This window comes from Astatotilapia calliptera, chromosome 20, assembly GCF_964374335.1.
Source record: "Astatotilapia calliptera chromosome 20, fAstCal68.1, whole genome shotgun sequence".
NCBI classification, from domain to species: domain Eukaryota; kingdom Metazoa; phylum Chordata; class Actinopteri; order Cichliformes; family Cichlidae; genus Astatotilapia; species Astatotilapia calliptera.
Window position 1 is genome coordinate 1838570 of NC_137441.1, and position 26385 is coordinate 1864954.

Here is a 26385-nt window from a genome sequence, read left to right on the forward strand (position 1 = left end):
ACAGACAGTTTTTGTAGTTTTACTTTGTACATCCTCACGGGGAGTTTCAAATGTTACAGTCGAGACGGGAATGACCAGAATGTGCTGTTTGCATCAGATTCTCCGTGACCGTCTCAGCAACAGCGTGATACGTAGCCAATGTCACCAGCAGCCCTCGATGGAAGAGCTGATCCAGAAGCGACGACTGCAATGGTTTGGCCACGTCTGCCACATGAGTAACCATCGCCTGCTATGCTACCTTCTGATGCAGCAGCGCCCCGCCCACTGGAGAATCAAGTGCGATGTGCCCAAGAAGACTTGGATCGAGCAAACTGAAGACTATCTTAAACAACGATGTCTAACCCTCGAGCAAGCAAAGGTCAAGGCCAGAGATCACAAGGCCTGGAAGTGCATCGCTGACCAAGACAGAAACCCTACGGGACCCACAGTCACGACCAGCAGTTGGGGACAAAAGAAGAAGAAGAAAAGATGTCTAACAGACTGTAAACATCTTAATTTCTGCTGCAATGATGGCTGTTTGAACAGGGAGTCTGTGGGGACTGACTCAGTGTTGACTGGTAGGAGGAGCTTGGATTGTGTTACAGGTCGGCTCAGAAAGCTGCTTATTCAAAAACCTCTTTAAGTAACCAATCCAAGTTTTTTAGGACTGAAAAAATCACAAAAAATGTGCTGATGTGACAAAAGGTTGAAAATATTTAGAGCTGTAGTAGCTGTTCTTCTGTACGGACGGTGTATATGTACACACACGATATACACAGCTTCATTTGACATTCGCCCACAGAGTCAACCGTGCAAACATCAATCTGTACAGAAATGCATGTATACACTGAAGCTAGCCGCGGGGATAATCACAGCTCTGATGCTCCTTTGCTGCCTCTTCAAGACACTGCACACGCAAACACTGTAACGTATAAGCACATTACACACCTACACACACAACAACATAACTGTATAAATCATGGCATTACAATCCACGCACACACCTCATCCTCCCACTGATCACTCCAACTAATTATACTTTGCTGAACTCTCTGCTGTTATAAATATGTGCAGAGGAGGACAGAGAGCAGCGCCGAGTTTCTGAGGGATGAAACTGATAATGATCGTTGTTATAATAATAATGAAGCTCCTTTGAGTTCATAGTAAGCCTAGCTGGTATTCATATAAAATATATAGTAGTAGGCAAAGCTTTTGACAGGCATTCATTTCATCACAGTAAAAAAACACTTTCAGACTGATCTGAGTAACGATTTAATGTCGAGTCTTACAGAATATCTGATGTTTATCAGCGTCAGTCACCGCGACGCTGAGCTAAGCACCACCATGAGCACCGGCTGTTGTAAAGAGTCATCATGTATGAATGTTTACAGGCTGTTGTAACACTTTACACTGGGAATGTGAATCATAGCTATCTCCATAGGAGCAAAGGGAAAACCTTTTGACTTTAAGAATTAAGTCATGAGACTGAGAGAAGACGCTGGTGTTTCTGTGAGACACAGCCAAGAGTGAAAGTGGACCATTGATTCCACATTTCAAAGCCTCGACTTTAGCGCTGCGGCCCGCCGCTCGTTGGTTTGAGACCGTGATTGGATGAGAGGACGTCAGGTTCCCGGTGTTTGCTGCTGATACTTCTAGTTTTTGTGCTGGGCTAGTTTGGCTCGTACTGGTCCTCGCTTCAGTTAAATACGCAGATACAAGAAAGATACCAATCTTGTGCTGTTTTTCTTCCCACTAGAATGTGATAATTCACAAAATGCTACTGTTATCAATCTTTTGTAAAATATGAAACGTTTGCTGGTAGAACTCCTGCAGGTCTTTGTTCAAACACCACTATGATGCCACACGTGTGCGCTCTCAGAGGACAGACTGTAGATTTACTGTTGGAGAAGCTGCAGCTCTACAGAAGTCAGATTCTTTTTTTAACTTGTTTTCTCTGCGCTGACCTTGAAAACAATTTTGGAAACATGGAAACATGCAGTAAGGCTGGATCTCGGTTTGGTCCGTGTGCTCAAATCTATCGATTCCCATAGAGAAATATGTTCTTTCCAATCAGCTTTTACAGAGAGAGTAGGAGGGAGGCAGAGCAGAACACAGAGGAGGAGGAGGGTTATGAAAAGATCCAAACATGGAGGATGGAAGAGCAAAATTATGGTGAGGTGAACGGTTGTAACAACTCGTTACAGAAGAAAACAAATGTTTGCTTGTTTCCATCCAGACTACAGAGTTTCATATTGATGTTTCAGTTGGATTATTGGTTACAGTTACCCCTTTGGTGGAAAAACACATCTGGGGGCATTCTGTAAAAGAATACAAATCTTAATCTTGATGTTTTCTATTATACGTTACTGTAGCTGCACAGAAGTCATGTATGATGGTTATTAGTATTTGGCAGCAGGATATAGCTATGCACTCTACCTCAAAGACAAATGGTGATGCAATATGATATTAAACCTTAAGATGTTTAAATATTAGCATTTATTTGTGACACCAACAGTGCACCACTAAAATGCTTTCTGTGCATTAAAAAATAATGTAGACCGAATGGTAGCATGGGTGATGGAACACACCAATAGGAGGTAGAGGGGCCGGAAGCTGAGCAGGAAGGGGCTGCAGCAGGTGCAGCAGCAGAGGTGCATGCAGGACTGATTAATCGAGCCATCAGAGAGTGTCACAAAGACAGGAGGTCTCACTCTGGTGCGTTTTCACCCCCTCCTGGTTCTTAATGTTCAGCTTTGTGAGATTTTGTCCAAGTTTGGAACGAAACACAGAAAAGGTCTCAGAAGTTCAAAACATGAAGGGCTGACATGCTGGTGCCACAGTCTACGCCCTGCTGACAGCTCTAAATAAATGTTGCAACTGAGTTAAACTCAATGACTTTCAAAGGATGTCTGTGTTTGGCAAAGGACAAAAGTATTGTGTTGTCCTCCAAGTGTGCATGTCCCTGTAGGTCTAACATCACGTGAAAATTATTGATTGACCGACACCAGCTATATTACCATGGTAACCCAGCCATTCATAATTTAATCAGCTGTGTTGGATCAAGGACACATGTAAAACCTGCAGGACAGCGTGCTCGAGGCCTGGAGTTGGACCCCCTGTGTTAGTGGATGTGAGGACAATCAAAGCAGCCAGTCAGCCAAAGCTGAAGCATTCCCTGCATTCAGTATGAGCCATTAAAAAAACCTCAGGTGCAGTTTAACACGAGTCTGTGGAGACGGACTCAGTTTGGAGTCAACCTCAAGCAGCCATCACAGGAACTGCAGGCGCGCGCGCGCCTCCGCCTTATCTTAATGCTTCCGCCTGCTTTTACGGACAGAGTGGTGCATCCTGTTGGATGTGGAGGATCTTTTGCTCCGTCTGCGGCCACAGCTCCCAGCAGCGGATCGCGGTGACAGAGAGTGTGTGTCTGTGTGTGTGAGATGGGGATTATTCTCATTTCACAGCAGAGGACAGAGGACGAGGTGAGTTATTCCCAAGTCCTTCATGAACCTTTGCGTAAAGGCGAGTGTGTGTGTGTGTGTGTGTGTGTGTGTGTGTGTGTGTGTGTGTGTGTGTGTGTGTGTGTGTAACGGCTGTGATGGACCGTGCGCGCGCGCGCGTATTTTCTGCCGTGTATGAATAACCGCAGACATCAGAGAGCGTCAACTTTTCATTTTGGTGATTTATTAAAAACAGTTTTGTCAGCTCTGCTGTCACGTTTGAGCGCTCGTGCTGTCATCGTTAATTAGAGCTGGCGGTTAATTGGCTTTCCTGTCACATAGCGTGAAAACAGCGCGCGCAGAATGAGACCATAACCGAAAACATTGTCCTGATCTCCGCGGAGACGCTCAGAATCTGCGATCCGCTGTATCGATCCTCTGAATCATGTCAGCAGCCTGTAGGCCTGAATCAGCCTGTACACGAGTCCAGTGAAATCCTCACTGTGATGCGTGTGAACTGACCCTGCGCTATTAAGTGTGGGCCTGTCATTCAAATTACATATGATTTTATAGATGTCGCAAACTGTGCCAGTGCAGCTTAACTGCAGCCACCGAGCTAAAGAACCTCTAATCTTCTTATCTCAGGTTATTATTTAATGTCATAACTCTTATGTGCTGCTTCTGTCATTTATTGATGTAAGGTAGGATTAGTGAAAACCGAAACGTGGTGCAGGCCTGAGGGGTCAGAGGCTGCTGCTGACCAAAATGAGAAAAAGTCGACTGTAATGAGAGATGAAAGACCACAAGGACACACGAACCAAATATGAAGAAGGATCAAAGACCACAGACTGTATATGAAGGATGGACATAGACACTGTGAATGAGGTTCTGTTTTGAGGCTAATGTGAGAAATGTGCTGCAGCTCCAGAAGGTGGGAAACACAGTAATCGCATCACATTTGTTTCCATGTTCCTACAGTTAACTCAGATTTGTGTCTGTGGGCTGTTTTTCATTGACTTTGCTGCCAGATTAGTGGTAACACTTAGATAAGCCAATAAGAGAAAGTGTTTTTGTATGTTATTGTTAGCTGGTATTTACTGGAGTTGCGGATACACATTTACATACTGTCATCATAGGCGTGACTGTTTTGCTGAACTGTTCCTTTCACCGATCAGATGGTTGTACAGCATGCATCCTTAATGGCTTTAAAATGCATGAATTTGGTTCGCAAGTTTGAAATTAATTGTATTCTGAGGTAATGAACACTTAAATCCAGCTGTGATGTGTGTTTGGGATCATTGTCCTGTTGGAGCACCTAACTGTGTGATTTCATCATTCTGTCCACTTTGTCTAATGCACCAATACCACAGACAGCAAAGCCAGAGCTTGATGCTACTACCACCATGCTTGACAGTTGTACGCTCTACAATCATTCCACTCTGGAAAAGGAACAATAAAAAAAAAGATTAAAAGCCAAAAATTACTCTGACATTAATGCAGAAGTTACTGATTAATATCTCCAGCACAGTGTTTATGGTTCCTTCACTACACATAATAACAGAGACAAACATAGACTGTATATGAATGATGAACACACGTTGACGTTACCCAATGGTTAGTGAATTTTTGTTGTGAAGACTTAGTCTGAGCTGTCAATGAGAATGGGCTGCTTTATATGCCCTTCTCACGCTAATAGGAGCACCATTAGCAGCCTGAAACTAGTGATTTAGCAGAGCGGTCTCCAACCCCGGGCCATGAACCGGTACCAGTCCATGAGTCATTTGGTAACAGGCCGCAAGAGTTGAGGCTCGGGTGTGAAATTTATGGTTTTCAGGGTTTTTATTGTGTTTTTTATATTGTTAATTTGGTTTCCCTGGGTCTTTTGCCGTGTGTTATGAATAAATCTCCTTTTTTTCGGTACAGATACTGGTTTTATTTTGTTGTATTTATCCGCGACACCTTAAAGGCGGGTCTGTGAAAATATTGTCGGACATAAACAGGTCCGTGGTGCAAAAAAGGTTGGACTGCTGATGTAGCCCATAAACTCATCAGGAAAGTGGTCACTGGGTGTGTTCAGTGCAGCAGAGGAGTCGCCCCCTGCTGGCAGAATGCAGGTTTAAGGCATTTCTACAAGTGATTTTATGCACAGTCGGCAAGAGAAACACCTGTTGTTAAATATCAGACATTTTAAAAGTGACCTGTTATTGCAGTGAGTAAATAACCACCAGATAATAAATCTAAAACAAGACCATTAACCAACAACAGGTCATAAGTAAACCATGTAGGGTTAGCTCGTGTTTTAGCCACATGCTAAATTTTAGATTTATTGTAGAAACTAAAAGATGCTAACTATCAGATCAAGGCTTTAACATGCTCTTGGCTACAATATCCCGTCAAAAGGAACAAATAGGTGAAAATTCCTTCTAAAAGAACAGATGTGAACAAGCCCTGACTCTGACATGTAACTGTCGAGCATGAGATGCTAAAGGTTAATTTAGCACACCTGGGTCCACCAGCTAAGTTTTTATTCCTTGCATTCTTATCAAGGATGGATAGATTTTATTGCACTTGGTCCTTGGACCACAGCACTGTCACGGTATTAGTAAAATATGCAGGAACTACAGAGCTGCATTCAGCCTCTAACACCCTCTGTGATATCGGTGCAATGATTCTGGTCGTGCGGTAAACCAGCGCTTGCAGCTGATGTGTTTTCTGCATGTGTCGCTGTTTGACGGTGCACATTTTCCCTCTCACCTACACATACTCTTCCTCCCTCCTTTCTCCCTCTCTACGGTTTCTACCTCCTCCATCCATCCATCCATCCATCCATCCATCCAAGCAGCCTTTCTGGACACAACACCTCCCCCTCCTTCCTCCTCCTCTTTCTACAGCAACATAGCCGAGGATTAGAAGAAACGAATACTTCATCGGTGACATTAACCAAAGCTTCGTTTGTTCACACGCTCACGCGGACGAAGAGGGGAGATCAGCAGCAGATCCCTCGGCTGTCAGACGCAGAGGAATGATAATTAGAAAAAGATTGACTCGGCAGCAAGAAGAGGAGAGGATCCGGCCTGCAGCAGCAGCGAGGCGAGGCGAGCAGAGGAATACGTGAAGACGGAGAGCGAGAACAGAAGGAGGGATTGAAGTGATCGTAATCTGGTGAAGAGGAAGAAGAAGAGAGCGAAACCTCGGAGCATCAGCAGCACTTCTTTTTTTTTTTTTTTCTGAGAGAGATGATGGTGACAGTAGCGTCAGCGAAGGAGGGGAGAGAGGGATGAGCTTGGATCAATAATCCTCCCTCCTCCTCCACCTTCATCCCTCCATCACCTCTGCAGGAGCCGCTGAAACCTGTGAGACTCCTTCTTGTTTTGTTTTTTCTGGGTGCTGCATCGTGTGTGTGTGTGTGTGTGTGTGTGTGTGTCAGTGAGTGTGCGCTGTCATGTGTGTCATGTGCATGTAGCTGTCGACTATATAGGCCACACAGACCATTATTGTGTGTGTAGCCTGTTTTTTAACTGTGCATATGCTGCACATGTTCGTGTGTATGTTTGCATGTGCTTCACGTGTGTGTGCGCGTGCAAGTGGAATGAGGCTGTTGTATGTGAAATGTGTGGGTTGTAAGAACTTGTGTGTTTGTGGCAAATAACATGACTGAAAGTGGCCAATTAAAATAGTCCCGCTGCTGTTAAATAAGATCGACATTATGTAAAAGATCAGAGGAAAAAGGGTTCAGGCCGCCCACACACCGATGAATTGTGTGCACATGCAGAGCAAAGAGTGAAGATTGATTTCAGTGTAAGATTTAGAACTCAGAAATAGGATTATGTCACGCAGTAAATGACTGTTTTTCTGCTATTTCTTAAGCATTTCCCCATGAAACCAGTGCACAATAACAAAGATTTATGGAAATACTTAAAATTCATCAGCGATTTTAGAAACTGTAGTTTAACGAGATCAGGCTGGGCTACCGTACCTCCACCAAGGCATTTCCTCCATGGATGGATGAATGGATCCAGATTAGACCATAAAGACCATTAAAAGTTAAAATTTGAAAAAATGCCTGAATCCACTTCCCATAATTCTGTTGTACATGTACATGTACAATAACAATAAAGGTCTATTTCTGATCCTAATTTAGGCAAAGCCTCACTTCTAGAAACCTGTCGTCTATGTCAGTCTTGAACATTTTGAGATTTCTTTCTGAAAACCCAACAAATTGAACCAATCCTGTGATCTCCATGGTGAAGGCAGGAAAAATAAAATTCAGAGCAGCTGATTAGATTAGATTAGATTAGATAGAACTTTATTAATCCCTCGGGTGGGTTCCTCTGGGACATTCGATACCATAACACCCTGATTTCATCTGATGACGCAGTGCCAGGCCGGGTTAGTTCTTGGATGAGGGGCTGCCTGGAAATACCAGGTGTTGTGATAGGCTGGCAACCTGTGCAGGTGTACACCACCCAGCCCCACCGCTGCGCTGTGATGGATACGCTGTTCAGAAAATAAATGTAATGAATTACTTTTCTGTATGTTCATGTAGTTCACCGTCCACGAATAAAACAGGTTGTGTTTCCACTTGTTGAGACTCAACATAGTTAAAAATTCTCCTACAGCAAAGATTTATAACGAGCACGTAGGTCGTGATGGTGCGCGGCTCTTGACTTACATTGTGAAGCATCTTGTAAACCAGCGCTATATAAATTTCATTAAATTGCGTTGCAGAAACATGGACAGCTACAATCAGGGTAATTGTGCCACCATCAGTGCTAACTGTGTATCCTCCTCCTGCTGGTTATGAGTAGGCCTGCACCACCCATACGACACGTAGCCTGCCTTGTTATTCGCAGAAAAACACAGTTTAAAACACAACAAGTGCTGCAACAGTAAAAGTAACACAAACCTTAGTGCACTCTCTTACACCAGACTCAAAATACAAACTGTATCTGGGTATTGTAAGGCGCTTGGAAAGAAAAGTGTCTCATCCGAGAAGCTTCTTCAACACACTGAAGAAGCTGAGAGGTGAAACATCTTCAAGCCACTTAAAGAAGTCCAGACGCTTTTCTTTCCAAGCTCCTTAGACGACGATGACCGGGATGACTGAGAACCTTATGTATCCAGGTTTGTTTGTTTTTTCCTCCTCCTTCTTTTTTCAGCTTCTCCCTTTACGGGTTGCCAAAGCAGATCATCTACTCATCCTATCCTCTAGCATCGTCTGTCATACCAACTCTCTGCACGACATCATGAATCTTCTCTGTGATCCTCTTTTTCCTCCTGCCTGGCAGCTCTATCTGAAACGTCCTTTGTCCAGTATATCCAAAGTCCACCTCTGCAGCTTTCTGCTTTAATATGGTCAAACTGTATCCAGGTCTATAGTGCAGCATCTTTCCCGCGGATGGATTACCTTTCTTGTTGTGTCCACCAGACGTTTGCAAACCCATGCTTAGATGTTTTAACTGTGTAGCACCACTTGGGGCAGTGTGAGAAATATGTGGAAAGGTAATGTGGTCTCCTGTAATGTTTGTGCTGCTCATGTTTTAGCTTGGCTCCTGTGCAGAGAAAACAGACGTTATAATAAACAAAGAACGAAGAAAAGCTATCCACCGCGTGTTGTGTTTGGAGACGTGCTGCTGGTTTTTTGAAGTCACTAAATCTCTCAAGCTTCTGTGACGGTTGAGTTGCTGTATGAGGTTTGAGTCAAAGAACAAGACACATGCAGAAAATGCATCCCCAGATTTTTTTTATAAAATGTGCTAACGGCTGTCTAAATGACTCGGGTAAAGTTAGTAGCATGCGTGCTTGTTGTTTTTGTCTGCTTCCACTTGTCTTTGCACTAGGATGATGTCGGAGTAAATGTGCAGTCATATTCGTTGTGTTCCCACTAGTGCTGTCAGCGTAAATCTCGTTGAAATGACGTTAATGCCACAACACGGCAAATCTCCGTTAACGAGCTACCGCGGATCGCCCTGAGCGTGGGGTTGGACGGCCAACACGTTAACGAGCTAACTGCGCTAACACACTAGCTCCCACCCATGTAATTGAGCATTGCATGGAACATCCAACATACTGTTTTACTTTAGTCCATGACGCGCTTACCTTCAGGGTCATACGTCACATGAAAACCAAGATGGTTCCAAAGGCCAGATCTGAATGAGGGTGGGGGAGGTTCAATTTGCCATGTTGCAACGAGCTTAGCTTCTGTCAATACAACATTTTTAATTTATTTTATCAACTTTTCTTCTGAGGATGCTGTCTGTGTTGAGCGCTCAGTGGATCTGCGCTCGACAGTGCAGCCTAGGCAGAGTAGTCGAACGCAGATCCACTGAGCGCTCAACACAGACAGCATCGTCAGAAGGAAAGTTGGTAAAATAAATTAAAAATGTTGTATTGTTCGATACATATGCGTACCGAACCTAAAGCACTGTATCGAACGGTTCAATATCGATACGAGTATCGTTGCACTCCTAGTCTTTACAATAAAAGGCACCTCGGGGTTGCTGTTGTTGTGATTTGGTGCCATATAAATAAAATAAAATTAGATGGTTAACCTGTACTCAACCAATTGGTTACCATGACTACTTTGTCAGTCACCAAACACAAAGACATTCAGCGCTATCACTGCATCCACAGATTGTTCCTCAGTCGCATTGTTCCAGTGCGACTGAGGAATAAATGGATGCAAACTGTGATTGAAGTGAGTAATGATGGCCTGTGCTGGTTTACATCGAGGGACACGATTGGTTCTTCATCTGCTAAATGCAACACTGTTTACACCAGATCTGCTGTGCACATCTGATCATTGGTCCGTTAATGAAGTCACTGTGTAAAAGAAGACTGCTTGTACTTTTTTGTTGTTAGTTTGTAAGCATTTATTCATCTTATAACCTCTGATGGACAATCAGAGAAGGATGTGCTTGAGGATCCGCTGGGCTAACTAAGGATGATTGTTAATATGTTAGAGTAAGAAATTAGCCATTTCAGCTATCCTATGTTACAGTGGGGCAAAAAAGTATTTAGTCAGCCACCGATTGTGCAAGTTCCCCCACTTAAAATGATGACAGAGGTCAGTAATTTGCACCAGAGGTACACTTCAACTGTGAGAGACAGAATGTGGAAAAAAAAATCCATGAATTCACATGGTAGGATTTGTAAAGAATTTATTCGTAAATCAGGGTGGAAAATAAGTATTTGGTCACCTCAAACAAGGAAAATCTCTGGCTCTCACAGACCTGTAACGTCTTCTGTAAGAAGCTTTTCTGTCCCCCACTCGTTACCTGTATGAATGGCACCTGTTTGAACTCATCATCTGTATAAAAGACACCTGTCCACAGCCTCAAACAGTCAGACTCCAAACTCCGCCATGGCCAAGACCAAAGAGCTTTCGAAGGACACCAGGAAAAGTATTGTAGACCTGCACCAGACTGGGAAGAGTGAATCGACAATAGGCAAGCAGCTTGGTGTGAAAAAATCAACTGTGGGAGCAATCATCAGAAAATGGAAGACATACAAGACCACTGATAATCTCCCTCGATCTGGGGCCCCACGCAAGATCTCATCCCGCGGGGTCAAAATGATCATGAGAACGGTGAGCAAAGATCCCAGAACCACACGGGGGGACCTGGTGAATGACCTGCAGAGAGCTGGGACCAAAGTAACAAAGGTCACCATCAGTAACACACTACAACGGCAGGGAATCAAATCCCGCAGTGCCAGACGTGTTCCGCTGCTGAAGCCAGTGCATGTCCAGGCCCGTCTGAAGTTTGCCAGAGAGCACATGGATGATACAGCAGAGGATTGGGAGAATGTCATGTGGTCAGATGAAACCAAAGTAGAACTTTTTGGTATAAACTCAACTCGTCGTGTTTGGAGGAAGAAGAATACTGAGTTGCATCCCAAGAACACCATACCTACTGTGAAGCATGGGGGTGGAAACATCATGCTATGGGGCTGTTTTTCTGCCAAGGGGACAGGACGACTGATCCGTGTTAAGGACAGAATGAATGGGGCCATGTATCGTGAGATTTTGAGCCAAAACCTCCTTCCATCAGTGAGAACTTTGAAGATGAAACGAGGCTGGGTCTTCCAACATGACAATGATCCAAAACACACCGCCCGGGCAACAAAGGAGTGGCTCCGTAAGAAGCATTTGAAAGTCCTGGAGTGGCCTAGCCAGTCTCCAGACCTCAACCCCATAGAAAATCTGTGGCGGGAGTTGAAAGTCCGTGTTGCTCGGCGACAGCCCCAAAACATCACTGCTCTCGAGAAGATCTGCATGGAGGAATGGGCCAAAATACCAGCTACTGTGTGTGCAAACCTGGTAAAGACCTATAGTAAACGTTTGACCTCTGTTATTGCCAACAAAGGTTATGTTACAAAGTATTGAGTTGTATTTTTGTTATTGACCAAATACTTATTTTCCACCCTGATTTACCAATAAATTCTTTACAAATCCTACCATGTGGATTCATGGATTTTTTTTTTTTCACATTCTGTCTCTCACAGTTGAAGTGTACCTCTGGTGCAAATTACTGACCTCTGTCATCATTTTAAGTGGGGGAACTTGCACAATCGGTGGCTGACTAAATACTTTTTTGCCCCACTGTAGCTAATTAAACGAGTAAAACCATCTGATCTTTCAGTAAGCTTAAAGTCTTCTGATGCAGCCTTTGTCCAGCCAGTGCCGAAGGCTTCAACAGTTTAGACGCTCAAACAGCCAAGAAAGGGTTAAAGTGCAATTCCACCATCAACTTCTTTGTAAAGAAATGTTTAATGATTCAGTTGTTCATCATTAACTCACTCCTCTTTAGTTCCTTTGTCATCGACAGAAACACTGTCAGTTTTTGTCCTCAAAGTTCGGCTTCATAACAAAGCTGATAACTGGCAGGAACAAACTTAAAACCTATTCAGTGTGAGTGAACAGTTACACACAAACGCTCTGTGTGGAGCAGACATAAAGCAGTGATGTGCAGAGAGAGAGAGGGATGGTGGTCAGTTAGTGAGCCATGAATAATTGAATGTGCTTAATGGGAAGGGATATAAAAACTGAAACTGTTTGGCCGCGCTGCAATAGAGACCAGAAGGCTGAGCGCTCGTGTGTGAGCATGTAGAGCTGTTCTTCTGAGGACCGGTTTCACTGTTAGACCGTCAGTGTGGATGTTGTTGGTTCCCACATGCCTTCAGGCTGTGTGAGGGTAAAGCCTTGGCTTAGGGTTAGGTTTAGGATCAACTCTGCGTTTGGGTGGGAATTATGCAGTTAGTGGTCATTTTTAAGGTTGGAGGAAGAAGCTCCATGATGCCAGTAGATCAGGGAACACGTTCACAAAACAGCCATGCAAACAAGGACGTTGGCTGTGATGGTGCAGTCCTTATGGCTTCTAAAGCACAGCAGTGACCCTAAGATCAATCTAGTATGAAGTGTTTAAAGTGCCATTACCCACAAATGCATTCAGATAATTTCAGTTTTCTGTGAAGACATTTTGTTTTCCTCTCTGTGCTGATTAGTGTGTTTAGCAGTTTGGTGTCATTAAACAGTCCAGTTGGTTAGTGACCGTGGTCACAGCAACAGTCTCAAAGACACCTCACTCGCAGACCTACAGATGGAGCTTCTTTTTAATGTGAGGCAGCAGCACCTCGCTGGCCTTTTTAATGTCCCGCCTTTTTGAATTACCTTGAAACTAATCGTTTCCATCATTAGGGGTGTGTCCACCTTAACTGACAGGTGGACACCATCGCTCTTAATTGGAGTTATTGGAATGCAGTTTTTGTCCTGTCAGGTGATTATTATTATTATTATTATTTTTTTTTTTTTAAATAAATAATAATTTCCAAGGATCAGAAACAAATATAGTCAGCTGGTCATTTTTCCCACAGCCCTGCAGGGACACGATACCTTCACCGAACAAGATTCACATGTCTAACAAACAGCTTTCCAGTTCCTTTTATCAATTTTTTATTAATGATTTTCACTAATTTAAAGCTGCTATGATACCTTTTTTGGTTTTATGACACACTGTGAGACATAAAAAACGAGTACTTTGCTGTGTATTGTTGTAAACTTATATTGTTGTATAAGCCTTCAGTTTCAAGCAGCCCCTGAAAGCCTGAAATTAAGACTGAAGTGATATACGCTGCAGATGGTAATATCAGTTTACTCAGCAGCATTATCTTTTGTTTCCTCCCACTGTTATCAACACGCTGTTCTCAGTTTTTAAGCTTAGTGATTGGCTGTTTCTTCCTGAAATTTGTTGCTTATAACCAAACTGTGGAAGCTTGTGCCGTTCGAGCATGTTGTGTTTGTGTGTTTAAATGTTGCTCTGATGCACAAAAAGAACAACGTAGAAGGTTAGCAGAAGATCTGAAGCTGAGTGAAATGGAAGGAACGAGGTGGATAAAGACAGATGAGCGATAGCGATAGTGTAGGAGGAGAGGCCGATGGTGTGTGTGATCATTTTTCGTGTCTCTCACGACCGAGACGGAGCATGTCATTGGTATTTATGGGCTGAGAGACCTCACACTCTTTGCAACTGTTCTGTCAGAGAGCAGGAAGGGCCGGAGATTTGAAAAGACAACAGATGGAGGAAAAGCATGGAGAAAAGAAAGATCAGGTAGAGAGCAGCGAAAGGAGGAAGCAAGAGAGAAGAGGGGTAATGATGAAAGGCGGACCAGAGAGCAGGTGATGAAAGAAGGGCAAGAAACGACTGAGAGCATCAATGCTGGTGTTTCCTGCTGACTCTGCTTCTTATATGCCTTTTCCCTTCTCTTCTTCTTTTACATGTAACGGCTGCATGACTGGAAGAAGGATCCAGAAGTGCCATCCAGCTGGATTATGGTGATGACGGTGAAACCGAAATGTCTCGCAGCGTTCGGGAAGAACACCAATATTTAACATGACCTTTGACCTTTACCTATCACCTCCTGTGACAGAGCAACTGCAGGAAGACAGGCTGAGGCCTGCTGGTGAGTCCATGGACCAGGAGGAGGTGAAGCTCTGCTCTTCCATGCTCATTAGAAGATGATTTTCGACTGATGTTACACTTTTTGATTTGCTGAGCTTTGAGTTGCGAACTTCGGTCCCAGGTCATATTAATGATGGCGAGTGTCTGAACTGAGCTAACATAACCATCTGCTGACTGTGAGATTTGGAAAATCAGCACATGGCTTCTGACCCCAGGATTATGAGACTCTGCAGGGAAGCCGATGCTTAGTCAACTCACAGTTCACGGCTCCAGTGGACCGTTGGTGGGAAAAAATGACTAGTTTCACAAGATCTCAATAGACTGGAGTCAGCAATGATAACATGCAATATCTTTAATAGAGAGGGGCAAGCAAATCCCCCGTCAGCTGTGCTTTCCACACCTGCTTCTGGGAAACTGATGTTCTGATGTGCTGTATGGAGTGCAGAGTCCGGATTCAACTGATTCATTGAAAAACAGGAAGTTTAACGGACCGTTCTGACTGTCGGCGAGACAAGGCAATCTCGCACTCTAACCCGATCGTTCTGGTTTTAACTGTCATGGGTCTGAACCCCGGCAGGAGTACCTGACCGAACCAGGGAATGGTCGGCAGCTCAATAAAACTCTGTGTTTGGAGCACGCGAGGACGAGGTCCATCTTGATCTCTGATTCAGAACTCGAAGAAGAAAAAGTCCTCTCCCCCCCACTTACCTCTGGTGGGGGGGAGGGTGAAGGGTACTTTTGTTTTAAGGTTTAGGATTTATTTTTCACACAGTAGGCTTTAGGCTGTAGAGTTGGGCGACTCTGCTCTGCGTAACTTCAGATCCGGTCCAAGTTCTTCTTTGCGTTCGGCCAGTTTGAGGGAGTTGTATCCTCGGCCCTGTGGCTTATTTGTGTCACCACTCTTTGAGTTAGCCTTTGGCTCTGCACTAGCAGTAGCTGTGACTCAGGCAGCATTTCATCCGGTGCGGAAGTTTAGCATTTAGACTCAGTGCTGCCTTGAATTGTATTACCTGGATCTAAACAACTGTGACAGCATTTAGGCTAAAAGTGACCGTTGTCCACTGGGAATTTCCATAGCCGTTTTTCTTTTTTGTTTTGTTAGCCTGAGGTTTCCTAGCCATTAGCTTGAGTGCTACCTTTCAGACCTATTAGTCATGGATGCTAATCAGGGCCCAGGCCAGGGCAGTCCAGAAAGCCCTAACCGGGCCGTGGAGTATCTTCTTGAACTCAACAACATCATTGAAAGCCAGCAGAAACTTTTAGAAACGCAGCGGCGCCGAATTGAGGAGTTGGAGGTCCAGCTGGACCGGCTCAGCCAAGAGAACAAGGACCTCCGTTTGGACCGGCAGCCCGTCGCTCCTCCCCCACCTGCGCCTCCTCCCGAGCCTCCTCTCCCTCCTCCTCCGCCACCACCGCCGCCGGCTCAGACCACATCGGCTTCCATTTCCACAAAGAATCACCATCACCACAACAGCCAGCACCAGGCTCCGGCACAGCCTCCCTGCTCCATCCCCCTCCACCACCAGCATCATCAGGTGCACCACCACTCCTCCACCCACCACTCCCACTCCTATAATAGCACCAACAGCACTGCTCCGACTCCAATTCCAGTTCCCTCTCCAACCTGCGCCCCAACACCTCACTCTGTACTGACCCAAATTTCAGCTCCGATCTCCTCTTCAGCCCCGGCTGCTCCTCCCCCACCTCCGATTCCACCCAGGGATCAGCCGCGAGCCCACAGCCGGCTGACTCGCATGCCCTCCACCAGCACTGGCACCAACACCAACTTCGTGGAGAAAGAGAAGGAAAGGCTGGAGCGCCTGCATAGAGCCAACGCTGCCAACAACCATCACGCCCACACCCTCCACCACCACAAATTGTAAGTTCCACTGTATTTTTACTACAAGCAGGGCCAAAGGTAGTACGAGAAGATGGCAAACCAGGCAAAGAGCTGACGGTAAAATGGTGAAAAGTGCCTTGTAGTTCTTGAGATTCCTTTCATTTCATGGGGAAAAATAAGGGATGCCATATTGCCACAGTTATCCTGAGGGGGTGCACCTCCCCCAGCACATCTCTTTGTGTCTGTACAGATCACCTTTTGCCTTTTCTTTGTGTAATAAATGCTTTCAAATCTTGCAGTAAAAATCTTTTAACTACTAGGGAACACGTATTGCACATATGTTTTTATAATATGGCATCCTATCACTAAATTTTCAAACGTAACCTTGGCTTGAAGCCCGTCACTACATTGTCTGCTTTGCCAAAACTCGTGTAAATCTTTGGCTTTGATCGCTACTAACTTTGCTGCTTCTCTCACTCAGGTTTTGTGCAAGCGCTCTTGCTTAGTCTGACCAGGAAACATCTGTTTTGCTTGATTCCTTGCTGGTGCAGATATGCAAGCAAGCTGAACAGGGTTTACTTTAAAGGACTCAAACAAGTCGGAGAGGTGAAGTTTGCCACTCGAGCGTTCCCTCCTCCAAACCAGAGAGGTTTGTGAGACAGTGTGATTGGTGGGTGTACCGGACTGATAAACATTCATCCTTTTATCAGCTAATAGAGCTGCAGAGTGAAAATTTTATAAATTGCAGACAAGCGGGAGCGTGTGGGACTCGAGGGACAGATGAACTAAACAGCTACAAATCTCAAACACTGATAATTGGTGGAGCGACGACTCGAAAGCATTATGCAACCGATACTTTTGGAATAGGAGCGGTTGTTTGCTGAGAGGCCAGAAAGAAAACACTGTGTACTGTACTGATCACCATGGTAGCTTCCTCTTTTGATTTGTGCTCATATTTTGTTTTAATTTTGTCACCCTGAAGTTGTTTTTCGTTGGCTTGGATCGGCTTTGTTGCCTGGCAACACTGTCTTGCGCGCATCATATCAGGAAGTGTTGAATGACTGCTCCTCGCTGCCGTCTGTGACTTTCGTCTCCGGTGCCGTAGGCAACAGGATGGGGGCTTGCGGCTGTCCCGTGTGTCCATCGGGCACTTCCTTCGTAGCTGGTAACGCCGAAGCATTGGAAGTGCTGGCCATGGTGATCTCTGTTGCTATGCAACTGTGGAAAACCTATTTGAAGGACAGCACTCTGGCTAACAGTTGAATGGTTTTCACCTCGCTCAGAGGAACATGGAGCATCGCCTTCTTCCCTCTGCAAGCACAGAGCAGCTGCAGGAGCGAGGCTCCCGTTAGACCTGCAGATATGAGGCTGGGGAAACGCAGTGATGACTCATGGAGAAAGATTTTATAGTACTATAGCTTTGTCTTATAAGCTCTCGTACGTGCAGCCATTGCACACAGAGGTTGATAGAGGGTGAGTCAGACTCTCAGATATGGGTTCGTGTGATTAATCAAAGTGCAGGGAAGAAAAAAATCCTTCTGAGCCCTGAGTCATGGGACGTTCAGGTGCAGCCGATATTGTGAGAAAAAGCCGACCTCAAGCTTGCAAATGATGTAACATGTGCAGAACAATGATGAAGTCTGACAGCAGCGGAGATAAGGCTGATTCGTTATGAAATCGCACAGCACAATCTGCTGCTCGCTGCCTCTTCGACTGACTGAGTGCGATCCAATAAATCCCACACTACACTGGGGTAGATTATGGCACAGAGGCATGACAGCATGTTGCAGAGCTGCCTACACTGGTTTCTGAGCGATTTCATTTAGGGCATGATGCAGCAAACTGCAAAACACCCTCACACAGATTAATCCTGCAGCACCTTGGGCTGAAGCGGGGAGAAACACGAGCCACACTAGGAAGCAGTAAATACTGCACAACATGACGAAGCAGTTGAAATGTTTCAACTGATGAGAGCCCGACTGCATGCAGCAACTTCTACATGTCGGTGTCAATTTTCATTTACGGTACTGCCAACAAATCTATCCACAATGTGTCCTTGCTCCAAGATCAAACACCTGCACGTCGACAGAAACGTACAGATCCAAGAATGTCCGAAGTGTAAGTTGCATCAGTTATTTATCAGTTGGTTTGCACAGCCATACTAAGACAAAAATAAACCTCACCACAGCACATCACAGTTGGGCAACTGGAGAAATGGACCATTGATTGATCAAGTGCATCACCACTTGGTTTTTTGTTCTCAAGCCTGGTTTATGTGGTTCTTCTGCAGAGCTGAGAGCCCAATGTTATCGTGTTGAGCAAAAGTCAGGAGCCGGGCTTAACTGTACCTCTGCTGGGACATATTAGCTAATTGTTCTAGTATTTTATGCAAAGGAAGCATCAGCAAACCCCATTTGTTGGGCTAATGAGGCAGACTGGAAAACCTAATGCCTATTTGGCAGTACAAAAATAGTCAGCTGCACAGAGTTTGAGAGAACCTTGAATGGTTTTTATTAAAGATTGCTGAGGATTCTGTGAACTCATCATATTCTAGTGCTGCATGAAGCGGTGGCCCCAAACATCTGTTCACATCTGGGCAGGGCCCGTATCTGAAGAAAAAGGCATGCACTTTGTAACTGCTTGGTTTACCCCTGGAGTACAGTATGCACGCTTGTACGTTCTCAAATAAATGGAAAGACAATCTCGGCTGATGGTGAGGTTTTATTTTCTGTGCATTAAGTAAAGCTAAGTATTAAGTAATATCAGTTGCCAGAGCTCACGCGATGAACTGTGAGGAGGCCGTAACCGTAATCAGTGCTGTTCCATCCCATTGATCCACAAGGGAAGACTGATGGAGGACGGTTATGGTAATGAACAGAGAGAGAGATGTTGTTTCTGCAGTGTGGGTGTGGAGGAGTCACAGGAGTCAGATCTGTAGGATTCACATGGATGAAGAGAGGAGAAAGAAAAGAAACATAAAATGAAACGTGGATGTATCATCCTGTTCCCTTCTTTATTTAAAGATCTTTTGTTCTTGCTTTCTGGCCCACCTCGTTCTGCTATTAACCTGAGAATTGTACCTGGCTGATCTGGATGCTGACATGTGATTATGGGACTACTGCATATAAAGCCTAGTTTTAATGGGAGTCCTAATTGCCTCCGTTCTGCCTACATTGTGATCAGATCTTGTTATCTAAATTGAGTAGGAAGAGCTAGCAGATGCACCGACAAACAATTGTTCGTCTCAGGTCAACGCAGTTTTTTTCAAGGGCCACCGAGGAGCTTCTTTTTTTTTTTTCTGCCTGTCCCATTTGGTTCTTTAGCTGTCAGAATTGTTGTCTGAAGACCAACAAGGATACCCAATGGATTTACTTTGCCAAATGGATCATCGTGGCATTGCCGTATTGGTCCATTTGATTGACCTTTGTTTTTATTATTTATTAGACATTAGTGAGGGATAGGAAAGGGAGAGAGAAAGAGGAAGGGAAAGAAAAACAGAAGGGGAGAGGGACAGTGAGAAAGGGGGGGAAGAAAAAAAATCTCCTGGATCACCTGTTGAGAGCCCAAGGAGGACCACCGGAGGGGCATCGTGCCACCCTCATGGGAAGAGCTGAGGATCCCCAGACGAGGCGTCACCCAGGAGCCACCGAGCAGAAGCTAGAGGGACCTGCACCGGCGTGCCCGCCGGCTCTGCCAGCAGCCAGCTGTGCCAGAGTGAACCGAGCCGCGGGCCCAGAGGCCGGAGCAACAGGCGCCAGGCCCCGCCAAGTAGCCACCGGGAGTGAGCTGGTACATACCTGAGCGCCCTGCCTCGGACACCAAGAACCACCAACGCACCGACCCCTGAGGGCATCAGTCACCGGCAGGGAGTGTGGTGAGGGGAGATAGGCCTTGGAGGGCCTGGGAGTTCCCAGAGAGGTGGAGTCTAAGACCCGACCTGACATATAGACACAGACAAACAGGCACACACAGACACAAACATGCATTCCCACCCTCATGCACACATATACAAACACTCAGCACTCACCCAATGTAAGGATTGACATAAATGGACATGTACACACAATCACACTCCCCAAACATACTCTATACCCCGGGTCCAGGTACCCTCGCCCCCAGAGGGGGAAACAGAACCCAGACCCAAGAGATGTTACCCTTCCCCCCGGGGTGGAGGCAAGCAGACCGTCCCAGGCTCCGCAGCATCAGGGAGGCCAATCGGACAGCTAACATCTCCTCCCAGCCCCCCCGCCCCGATGACTAGCAGAGAACGGGGGTGTGTGAAGACCCCATACCTCCCTCCTCCCGCTCATGTGTAGTGTTGCTGCGTGTTGCTCTAAAGTGCATTTAAAACAGGGGAGGGCATGGTGCTGCTGCCAGAGAGCAGCAGGTGTTGGCACGGCCCCTCCCGAGAACCCTCAATGTCTACATGGATTTAAAATTGAGAGGTGGGCACCGGCACCAGAGGTAGGTTTGAGTACACAGACCGTCCACTGGACGCCGTTAACGTGCCCACCCTCAAGGCCCTATATATATGTGTGTGTTATGAGAATGTAAGTAATGTGAATGTTTAAGTTGTGAGATAAAATTGAGGCACAGGTGGCCAGAAGGGGACAGACGGGGGGAGATGTCTCCCCTGCACCCTTGTGACACACCCGCACCCCAAGGCCCTACCTGTGTGGGTGAGTGTGGTGGAGCGGGAAGAGGGAGGCAGCCGGGGATGGGGAGGAAAAGGAGGGAGGGGGAGGAGCTTTTTCAAAAGTCACTTTAAAAATACTGAAGCATGGGATTATACTTACTTGTGGACCCACATGTGGACAGCTGTTCACAGATAGTAGTTGTTTCTCTCACAGTTTAAACGTCATTTGAAGGTAGGAATGAAAGTCAGGCCGTGATTTCCAGTCTTAAAGGTTGTTCAGACCAGAAACAAAGCTGCTTGATTACAGCAAAAAGACGATGATTATTATTCGCTAACATGAGGCGCACGATGAGCCCACTGAAATAAAGACTTTGTATTGCTTTTTTTAAAACTGCATTAAGTCTCCAGAGGTGTGATGTGGACCTGACTGGCCTGGAGCATGAGGTCCACATCACAGCCATCATCTGCCACTAACCACGAGCTAAACAGACAAAGATGAACATTACTATTCCTTCCACAGATTGAGACACATTATTTTAGATAGAACAGTAAGTGGATGGTAAATAGCACATTGCTTGGTACTTGGATAGCTCTTTTCCTCTCTGAGCACTCAAAGCACTTTTTACACCCTCTTTCACCCATTCATACAAACCCATACACAACACTTTATTCTATAGTTTTAAGTTTTCTAACTATCACAGTTTGAAAGTCTCAGTTGTTTGGTCCTGAGTGCTTGAAAACCATATCATAGTTTATAGTGGATGGCTTCTTTCGCTCATGTGAACATTGGCCTTTGATCTGAGTCTGGTCCCGCCGAAGTGGCTCTTCTATGTTGTGTGTTGATGAAGTGGCTGTTTGGTGTCTCCAGTGTAGAGAGTTTTAGGAGCGTCCTTTCCCCTCAGGCTTAGAGGGAACATGTTCTGCCCGGTGTTGTAGGGTCCTGATTACTCAAAGTTTGTGTTCCGGAGGGTGATGGGAGTCAAAGAGGAGGCAGTGGTCTCTGTGCTTCAGCACACAGGGGTTGAAACACCTAAGAAAGGATCTCCGGCCTGCACTGTAGGTGGCTGACACCTGTATCGTAAACCACCACCTCTCTTCAACGATGGCTGTCCACGAGCACCAGTATACTCACCATGCTGAGTGCTTTGTGTGCCGCCGTCAAACAGCCGCACCCATTTGTGCTCGCCGTTATGGCACAGGAAGCTGCTGCGGTATTCTTCTGAATGATGGGTGTCGCCACTCAGGCGATATCTCCACAACAGCGCCGATGTAAGAAAAGTCCAAATCTATTGTGTTTTTACAAAGTCTCATCTGTTGTAACATCCTCCATCTGTGTAATCTGTACTGATGTATCATGACCGTAAAACCTGACAAGACGGTACACTCATGCATGCGTTCTTCAGGCGCTGCATGGCGATTATAATGGCGGCCTTACGCTGCTCTCAAACCATTGTCTTCTTGGTGCAAAACAACATCGGTAAAGAGTGTCCAGCTGAGTGTTGTCCTGTTAAAAACATGTGTTTGTGGAAGGGCTGTTGGGTTCCTCCTGTGTAAAGCAGGACGGGCGAGGAAAACCTCTTTAACAGGAAAAGAGCTCAAACTGAACCATGCTCTGGAAGGAGCAGCCAACTACAGTGACTGACTGACATCACCTTGTGGCATTGACCTGGGTCCAAAGTATTTTTTCCATGTTTTTGATACTGTGAGAACAAAAAACAAACATGAACATTAACAAATATTTAAGATGTTCATTAAAATAAAAGTCTGAGATGACAGGAAGGTGTTACAGTGGTGGAAACGAGCCTGCAAGATTGTCACACAATAAAACGGCAATAAAGAACAAAAAAATGCCACGTTTTTGACACCATAACAAAAACGTTTTTCAGCTGAAGCGGAGACGAGAAGAAGAAAGGGCTGAGTGAGAGGGAGGAGGCGGGGCCACGTGGGTGCTGTGGTGTGTCAGCTCGCTGCCACGGAGCGCAGCGAGAGCAGGAAAGTGCAGCTGGTGCTGTAAGAGGTTTTAAAACATGTTCAAATATTCACAACTGATGTGGAATGAAAGATCTTTATTTGCACCCTGACATTATTACATCAAAGTTTATGTTAAAGACTGAGACAGTACAAGCAGTTTGTGTTATCCAGAGCACTGATCAGCTGCGTCTCCAGGGAGCTCGTTTCCACTGCTGCTGGACGCAGACGTGCTCGGCGTAGGTGAGATCCTCTCTGCAGAAGCAGGAGAGGGATTTCAACGACCGCCACAACATCAGTGAGCCAGCTCGGGGGAAACACAAGACGGGAAGGGCCGGGGCTGACTGGTTGGCAGCATGAACTTTCAAAATAAGAGCGCGTGGGTTGCCCAAATAAACCGATTGCTGTCATATTTTAAAACAAGCCACATTTTCAGATATCAAGTGTCTCTGTCGAGGTCTCAGTTAGTCGTCCTCGCACTCTGCTGTTGGTCACTTCCTGCTCTCGCTCACCCTCTCTCTCTCTGACCCTGTTTTTGTAAACAGCTGCTGACATACAATACAATTTTTATTTATACGTCATCTGGGAGGGATCATCATCAGACATCTGGTTCTCTGTGTGCTGATGATGATGGCAGGAGCGTAAATGAGCTCAGTCAGCAGCATCGCTTCACCGTGTGTGTGTGTGTGTGTGTGGATAGCAAATTAGCATGCTGCTATACTTGTGGGGACCAACAGCCCTTATGGGGACTAAATCCAGGTCCCCACGAGTTTGAAGGCATGTTTGAGGCTCAAAATGTGGTTTTAGTGTCAGGGTTACAGGTTGTGGTTAAGTTTAGGCTGAGCGTTAGGCATTCATTTTTGATGGTTAGGGTAAGGGGCTACGGAAAGCATTATGTCAATGCGATGTCCTCACTATGATATAAAAACGTGTGTGGGGGGGGCTCAAAAGTCATGACTCAGTTTTTTTCTAATGGAGGTGGATTTAAAGCACCTGATCAGCGCTGACTGTTGCCTGCTCACCCTGACCTAAACACATTTCCACCAGCAGCCGTAATAAAGACGAGGCTCGTTTGCAGGAGGTCAGTTCGTACGATCGCAGTGAGCTGCGTGGTTACAGTCTAACTGTCGGATGTGCTGCGACTTCTGTTTCGCATGCTTCCTCATCAACAGTGGAGCTAACAATCCTGTTATAGGAAAAGTTGTGAAATGGCTTTTATGACATTGTGAGATGCCTCCGTGTATCATCGCTGATCATCTGGAGTGATTTTGGTATCCTTCCAGCTTTTAAGGAACTATGTTTTTTTTTTTTTTTTTTAAATAATAGGCACTCTGCTCTGTTTCGTCTTTCACTCCCCTACAGATGAATCACACCTTCAGGCAGAGCGTTAAACTTGTCTGGATCAATATGTTAGAGCCGATCGAGGCTTCTTGATCGATCGGTTGTTTAGCGTGTGTCAGTCAGGCATGAGTGTAGATACAGCGCTGTGGGGGGACATATGATCTGTGATCACATGAAAGAAACTAAGACAACCTCATGATTCATGATTCGCGTCATATTTGACTCGAGTATTTTTGGGGTGTTTTTGTTTTTTTCACAGAATTCAGTGAACAACGTCTTTTTCACACGACTGTAGGTTTACTGGCCAAGCTAGCTCCACTCGACTCTTAGTGCGCTGTGAAACAACAACCTGTAAAGTGAAAAACGATGTTGTCTTTATTTTATTCCAAGGTTCATTTGAAAGAGTCGAGGGAGACGCTGACCATCTGGAGAAAAAGCCAGACAGTCTGAGGAACGACGAGCTGCCAATAATTAAATCAAACACTGACCAAAGTCCTTGGCTGTACAAACCTGATCCTGATCTTTTATTCTGTTGCTCCACAGAAACGATGATCAGAAACAAAACAACAGGCTCAGCAAATCCTCCTCGTTTTTTTAGGACTATAGATTCGACACCATATTCCATCCACTGATTTTCTTCCCTTCAGTTGTTTGTATATATTATTGTGTCATCACAATAATATATGTAAAAGGATGAAACAGAAAGCAAAAACCAAACTAAAATGACACGATTATAAGGGTTAAATATTGAGCGTCTTGTTTTATCGCCCTGTTCTGTCTCTTTAGGACACATTTTATTAAAAACATTTCTGCATTTCATCAAAAGTCGGTCGTTTCTTCAAATCATATTTTTATAGTTCGAAATAACTTTTAATTGCATCACATCATTTATTAAAGCACTTTCAGTCCCAGTTCAAGTGCAGGGACTCGCAGAAACTCAAAATCTCTTAACGCCAAACACTTGTCCCCTCTGGCTCGCCGTAGACTGCACCTTACGCAATCTAATTAGAGCCTGCGTGTATGAGAGAGACAGGAGTGAGATGATATCATTCGTGGTGATTTATGGTGTAATCATTCATCAGCTGACCTGGACGTTGACACGCACACGGCATCTGTTCACAAAGCGCTCGCAGCGTCTTGTTTCTCCCTCCCTCCGTCAGCCCGTCTGTCTGTTATATTTGGAAACATGGAAATCAGACATGGAGCTGCTGCTGCTGGGGAAGGTGGGGTGGAGGGGGTCCAGTGCTGCACTGTCATGGCAACAGCTCGGTATCCAGAAGACGTGAAAGGAGAGAGTCAAATTTCAAAATAAAAGGTCCTGTTCCCACCAAGGCCCGTCAGTTCCTCACCTGAGTGTGAATCTGATGTGCTCTTCAGTAAAAGCACATTAATCTGTGGGCGAAGTCTCGTTGTAAAGACTGATTTCTGGCAGCAGATCTCACAGGACGCAGATGGTACAGGGAGGAATCTGGCAGCCAGCTGATGTAAAGATGTGACTTTTATTTTACAGCACGTCTGTCAGGCTCTCTGCTCAAAGGCGAGGCTGCAGACTTCAGACTGAGCCAAACAGAAGCCTTCAGACTGTGCGGTCAGCCGGTCGACACACTTATTGCTACAGATTTACTCTGTGCGTACAGAAGAAGGTGGCAGACGGTGCTTAAGTTAACAGTTAACTCTTTAAAAACATATTTCAAAAGCAAACGTTTGGTGCTTCTGAAACAACCATTACCAGCTGATGCACTCAAACAGAAGCATGCTAGCTGCGTGCTGTGCTGCCTGATTAACGTTAGGTTTTCCTATAACAGGAAATAATTCCTGAGCACAGTTGTTGCCATGGACTAAAATGTAATCAAGTACACAGTTTTGAAGAATTCTGGGATTTAGGGATATGATGTTAGGGAACTTTGAACTTTTTTCTTTGATTTTAATGGATGCATATATGACGCCTTTGAGTGTGCACATTGTGTGCAATGCTCACGTCAGCTTTGAAAGAAACAGATTTGTTCATAGCTTTGTTCATACAAGTCTGCATAAAGGTCTAAAGTTTTAATGAGCTCAAAGGGAGCATTGCTAGCTTATCATGCAAAGATGAATTTACTTTTCAGATGGAATGATGTTTGGATGATTGAATAAATCGTTAAAAACCTAAATTTCCCTTGTTGTGTTCTTCAAGTGTACCGCCAGAGAGCATAAATGATTTCTTTGAACTAATGTTTTAACACA

At 45.2% G+C, this 26385-nt stretch overlaps 1 protein-coding gene across 5 annotated transcripts in view; it reads left to right on the forward strand.

The window, feature by feature from the left end:
* The first annotated feature begins 3041 nt into the window (after window positions 1-3041).
* LOC145422999 (uncharacterized) overlaps window positions 3042-26385 on the forward strand; it is a 66345-nt gene continuing 43001 nt past the window's right edge. Inside the window, exons 1-3 of one of the 5 annotated variants that reach the window (XM_080295045.1) lie at window positions 3042-3461; window positions 6259-6772; window positions 14221-16256. In XM_080295045.1, the coding sequence (XP_080151171.1) occupies window positions 15532-16256 (725 nt within the window). In that variant the 5' untranslated portion in view covers window positions 3042-3461; window positions 6259-6772; window positions 14221-15531. Of the gene's footprint in view, window positions 3462-6258; window positions 6773-14217; window positions 16257-26385 lie in introns of all 5 variants that reach the window. The other 4 variants (XM_080295043.1, XM_080295041.1, XM_080295042.1 and 1 more) reach the window with 4 other exon arrangements.